We start from the raw sequence: 6,000 nt of genomic DNA on the forward strand, positions 1-6,000 counted from the left end.
TCTGAGGATCATTTTGTCTACAATTTTTTCTCGAATTAATAATTTAGAATTGATAATTTAAAGATTAGATTTGAGTCAATATTATTCTTCAAGTTAATTTCAGTTAATTTTTTAGAAATGCCTAATCGGGTTATTTTCTTCCTTTTAAAGTCTTCAATTAATAAATTTGTAAACATCATAAAGTATTTAAACTTTTTACTGTATGAATCAAAGATGAATTTCTAAACACTGGCTAAAAATTTTGTATTTTTTGAAGACAGCAATTAATTATTCATTCTATATGACACCGAATGATAAGGTGAATTTATAATCATGATCAACTTTATAAACGTCAATTAATAAAAATGAATGATGTGATAATAAGAGAGTTTATGCCACATTAATTTGTATTAACGTAGGATCGATCTCCAGCTTAGATCAAACAAACCAAAATTGAGTCTAAGATTAGACTCAATTTTTATGAATCAAATCAAACTAGTATAAATTAAATTGCTTTCAAATTAAATACAAAACTTAAATTGTCATTCCCAAACTAGATTTTTTGGATTAATCTTAGGTTGAATTTTGTTATCTTATCCTAATTTGTATATAAAAATATTTTATACCATTATTAAATATAATAAATGCATAAACTCATAATTGGATCATTAGCAGTTATGCATGTCCATAATAATAATAATAAAGAATTTCGAAAAAGACATAAAATGATCAATAAGTTGAGAATTTTTCGCAAAACCAGAATCACATAGAAAAGATGCATACTCAACTGATAAAAAAGGTCAGGGCTTTTATAGCACAATAGGCTTAAGATGAGGAAGCCTTGAGTGCTGTTTTCTTTGATATATACTTCATTTTAATGGCATCCCAGAAGGCTGGTATGGCGATATCATTATGTACTTCTTTGAATGATGGGAAGTAGTTTACGTCCACAATAACATGGTCACCGGTGCCGTCTTGAACCTGAATAATTTTCACAAAATAGATAAGAATGTTACAAAACTGTAACATATTCATCGCAATACACTAAAATCTAAGTTAAATTGCTTATAGATAGCTCCGGGATGCCACAGTGGACAATTTTGGAAAAGCATCTTGCCTCGAGCAAGATGGAGTTTGCAAGACTATCAATAAAATAAAAGTGATTTGAGAACAAGCTAAACATAGAGCAGGTAGGGCTGGGATTTGATGGTTTTACTATGTAAAATTGCAGACTTACAAAAATATATTAATCTGAGAAGCTCGTGTGGACAACTTACAACGACATCAAAGCCAAATATTGCAAGATCAAGTGTTCTTGCAATCCATTTTGCAGCATCTTTGACCAGCTTGAGATCAAGATCAACCTTACAGGACACTGCATCTCCCAGATCCCGAGTTTCAGCATAGTTAGGAAGAGACTTCAAACTGAGAAGAGACACCACCACTTTATTAGTTTCAATGAATGATCTAACTGTAATTCAAGATGGTGGTAAAAAACCAAAAAAGAAGACAAAAAAGGCAAGAAAGTGATTATCAAAAAATGTGCGAAAAGGAAGAAAACATTGATTACTACCTGTTGAACATTATAGGTCTAGAGCTGTTTCTTTTATATGACTTCCTCAAAGTTGTGGAATTTGGGATTGACTTCTCAACTGTGTGGAAAACATTCTCACCCAAGACATAAAACTTGAACAGAGTGGATGACTGGTTGATGTATTCCTAAAATATCAACACAAAATAACAATATTAAATTGAGAGACAGATCAACAATTCGTATAAATAATATAATACTCTTCTGACATAACAATTTGTATAAACAATGCAATACTCTTTCAAAATAAAACATAAAAAGTATTGACTCATTTTTTGACACATATGACAGTCTAAGGTCAGATCCAGTCACATATTTTTGTACTCATCAAGGCTATAATCAAGTTAAGCCAAGATGAGTATTGTTTAGCTCAAACTCAACTTGAATATATTAAAGCCAAGCTAGAACTCGTTGAACTAAGAAGTTCCTAACTTGAGTTTGAGCTCAATATAGGAATGGCTAATTCGAGCTTAATTTGAAGAATCATATGTAAATCTCATAACTTGTATATGTATCAATTACTCTCTTAGGAGTGTAAGTATAAGATTTTAGACATATAAGTGTTTATTGATATTTTACTCAAATTGAGTCATCAACTCGCAAACTCACCAAGCTAACCAACAACAAGCTTGAACTTAGATTGAGAGTCGAACTCAATCCGCTCGAGCTCGGTTAATTTACAGCTCTAGTGCTCACGTTAGATCTCCGTTAGGTATCATAGGCCATAATATTACGATTCCTTTTGAGAGTTTTTGAAGTAGAAGCTTCTAAATAAAAAGAAGCACAAAACTAGCAGCAGTTAGAATCCACAAAAATATATATGACTAACTAAATAGAAATGCAAAAAAAAAAAAAAAAAAAGAAATGATAACAAGCCTATAAAATGAAAAAGAAGACATGCGTGAAGTGATTCTTTTTCTAAAAAGGCATATCCAATTTCATTCTGAACTCAAAAATTGAAAATTTGAAAGTTTCAGCAATATCAAAATTCTTGCAGAGAGAAACATGAAACTTAAATCTATTCAGAAGTTATCACAATGAAAGCAATTGTAAGCTCACGTGAACAACAATAACAACTACGATGTGATGGTGAAGAAAAATATAACTACACAAATGTCATCAACTCATCAACTTCATGCTCACCTGAACAACAGCAGGAAGAGGAACATTCAGTTCCTTAAAGTCTTCTACGTCAAAGACAATTGCCTGCAATTCCAAGATTAAGCTTTTTGAAGCAAAAGAAAAGGGAATGGAATAAGAGTCCTTAGTAGCTCAAGCACATTGAACAAAAGCAGTTTACTACTGAACAATTGTTATAACTACGTCAAAGACAATTGCCTGCAATTCCAAGATTAAGCTTTTTGAAGCAAAAGAAAAGGGAATGGAATAAGAGTCCTTAGTAGCTCAAGCACATTGAACAAAAGCAGTTTACTACTGAATAATTGTTAAAAGAAAGCACAGTAAAAACCAAATGATAGACCAAGAAAGGGAAGATTAAGGAGATTAAATTTATATTTACCATACCGTGAGCATCAGCCACACCATAAGCAACTTGAGGTTTCACTATACATGGAAAGGATAATTTAGCTTCTGATAGTCTTTGTGCCAAATCAGATTCGTTAAAATCATTAACCTGCATATTTGAAAGGATAATTTAACTAGATATAAGGACGAATTAATTAAAAATAGAAAATTTATGCCTAATGCAAGCCATAAATAATAACATAGTGATTACATAGAACAAAGCATGAATTTTTTATACACTGGAAAGAAAAGAAAAGAAAAACTACCACAATTAATAGATAAAATTCAGAGCATTAACTGAGATAGACCTAAAGGCAAACATTTGTCAGAATTATCCTTTTATATTAAATCTCCCTCAATCTGGTTTTTTGACTACCGTAGAGTCCATTGCTTTAACTTTCACTGTCTTTTACATTAACCACAGTCACAAAATCCATGCAAATAAATTCCAGTTTTGGACATACATCATCATAGTCTCCAGTATAACAGCATCAGTAAGTCATGCTATATACTACAATTTTGTCACCAATAATAAGATGTAAAGTTTTAGAACGAAGGTCTATGTAAGGAACAAAAATAAGAAGAAAGGGATAGCTAGAAAAAAATCAAGAGAGGCCCCTGGAGTTCAACAAACCGGAGCAGAAGCAGCAGACCAACTTCAACTGAAGATAAAAACAACAAGCATGCACCAGAAGCCAAGAGGAACTATAAAGACACCTAAAGCTGATGTGGCAATACAAGTGCGGGAAAGCAACAGTGAAGATCATGATATAAAACTGGAGGAGGAAAGAAAAAAGGAGGCAGGCAATTAAGAAGAAAGAGAGAAGCAAGGAGAGGCCAGCCTCTCAGGGAATGGAAGATTGAAGAGATTGATTTTGCTTGTACTTTTGGTTGTGTGCTTTTGGTTATGTGTGGGAAAGAGATTAATGTAAATGATATGGAAACTGTAGATGAACAGTTGTATTCATTGCAGTAAATTGAATCAATACAAATATTTTGCTACTGTTGGGTGTTTAATCATTTTCTAGCTTTAATACAATCTGCATTACATATTGTGCTGTGACAACCTTTCCTGGATCCTTTTGCATACTGGAAACGGGGTTGCTTCAGGTGGAAGTTTCTACTGGACTGTGCTGGCTCTTCTGCTTGGGTGCACCTCATCTGCAGTGGTTACTTGGGAGTACAGCAAGGCATACCAGGTTTGTATCATAAAGTAAACCAATATTTATTACAACCAATAAAGAAAAAGACACCTAGTAAAAGTTTACACTGTCAATAAGAGAGGTACAACTATTAAAGATTCATTACAAGCGACCAATGTGTATTTATTGATAGAGAGAGCAAGATCCATGAACCTTATTTCTGTTACAATAAGGTTTACATAAAGATATAAATATTTTATAAAATAATTTTATCTGAACGTTGTCAACCGGAAAAGAAAAAATTCTAGATCAAAGACATCAGCAGGATAATTATCTAAATTGGTTCCAGTGATTTATTAGATCAGCAACAAGCATAAAATAAATGCTAGTCTAGCAAAAAGAAGACCTCAAGAAAATGGGCCCCTTCTGATAGTATGGCAACCTTCTGCATTTAGATCTTGCAACCCCAGCAGAACCAGTTGGATTTTTAGACGATCCAATACTGGGTAAACATTATCAAGATGATCTATTGTGAAGAAATTAGAGTGGTGTTCCATAAACCTATAAGAGCGGTAACACTAATTAGGAAAGATATAAGTAACTATAGCATTACTCTGAAAATTCGCGACTGTTGAAAACATTTTACTTGACATGTTATACAAAGTTCAAAAGCAAATTTTTAACTTTACAAAGAAACAACGGACAAGCAAATTCTTATCCCAAAGATCAAACAGAATATAAGAGATACATAGTATATATAATTCCATTTAGAAATTACCTTTGAAGTTCCTGCATGCCTGATGTGAATGTGATTCTATTGTAAGATTCTGAGTTGCTTTGCCCTTGGATGGACATGATTTCATCTGTCACTTTGTGGAGAACCACATCAACTACTTGTAATTGAGATGACAGAGGAATTTCAAATGTTAGAGGCATGAATATCAACCCATTTGGAGTTGGACTCATAGGAAATGCACCCCTCTACAAAAGATGGGACAAAAATAAGCTTCAAATATAGTACTTTCTTTGGATAAGCAGAGAATAAAGCAATAGAAATTTCCTCCATTCTCATCATTGGTAGATTGCAGAAAGTTAAGCCTATAACCAACTACCATTAGACGAACTTAAGTGATTGCTTGGGGACGAAAATAATCAATCAAATGATTCTATTTTCCTGATGAACAACATTTCAGACTGACAAAGATCACCCATATGATTAAATATTTTCCTTCACAAAAAGCCATCTCTCAAGTGTGGTTCAATTTTTCTTACTTCATTCTGTTAACTACAGCTAAATTTTAGAATTAGGCACCAGAATGAGTCACTTTCCAGTTTCAATGAAAAACATTTAATGAAGAGTATCAGCAGTTACATACTGAATTTATGCATGTCATGGTTGTACAAGATAATCCAATTTTTATTTCCTGACTTCCTCTAACTATTTTCTAACATAAATACTCTCATTTCAATAAAAAGGGCTCACCTTGGTAAAATCTCTCCTTTGCTTGAAGGCTTCAGGACATAGCCAACTACCACAACATTGTTGCTAGCTGCCTACTTCAAATATAAGGCATCAATCCAGTCATGAACTGAACTTAATATGATACATATGAAGTAGTAAATTTAAATTTTTCACGTTTCAGAGTATATCGTTGCATTTGACTCTTTTTTTTAAAAGAAGTCAATTATGATACATTATATCTTGTATATGTTAAATCTACAGATAATTAACCACACCTTCCATAACAATTTTCTCTTGAAATG

General features: G+C 32.6%; 1 protein-coding gene across 2 annotated transcripts; it reads right to left on the reverse strand.

Moving 5' to 3' along the window:
- Positions 1-654: 654 nt before the first annotated feature.
- On the reverse strand, positions 655-6,000 carry LOC123195870 (inositol 1,3,4-trisphosphate 5/6-kinase 4-like). Of its 2 annotated transcripts, XM_044609734.1 has the most exons (8): positions 5,720-6,000; positions 5,015-5,217; positions 4,162-4,268; positions 3,090-3,203; positions 2,714-2,776; positions 1,553-1,698; positions 1,257-1,404; positions 655-960 (listed from the first exon to the last, which is right to left on the reverse strand). In XM_044609734.1, the coding sequence occupies exons 3-8, from the start codon at positions 4,180-4,182 to the stop codon at positions 805-807; spliced, it is 648 nt and encodes a 215-aa protein (XP_044465669.1). In that variant the 5' UTR covers positions 4,183-4,268; positions 5,015-5,217; positions 5,720-6,000; the 3' UTR covers positions 655-804. The 2 variants fall into 2 exon arrangements, with proteins under 2 accessions (XP_044465669.1, XP_044465670.1); XM_044609735.1 differs by lacking the exons at positions 5,015-5,217; positions 5,720-6,000 and having other exon boundaries at positions 3,095-3,203; positions 4,162-4,172.

Source organism: Mangifera indica, chromosome 14 (assembly GCF_011075055.1).
Source record: "Mangifera indica cultivar Alphonso chromosome 14, CATAS_Mindica_2.1, whole genome shotgun sequence".
Classification (NCBI taxonomy): domain Eukaryota; kingdom Viridiplantae; phylum Streptophyta; class Magnoliopsida; order Sapindales; family Anacardiaceae; genus Mangifera; species Mangifera indica.

Excerpts from the sequence above, each read along its gene's own strand:
- LOC123195870 (XM_044609734.1), bottom strand. The coding sequence starts at position 4,182 with ATGCAAAAGGATCCAGGAAAG. Across the intron at positions 3,204-4,161 it reads TGCAAAAGGATCCAGGAAAG|GTTAATGATTTTAACGAATC; the intron begins GTTGTCACAGCA and ends TCAAATATGCAG. Across the intron at positions 1,405-1,552 it reads AGACCTATAATGTTCAACAG|TTTGAAGTCTCTTCCTAACT; the intron begins GTAGTAATCAAT and ends GTCTCTTCTCAG.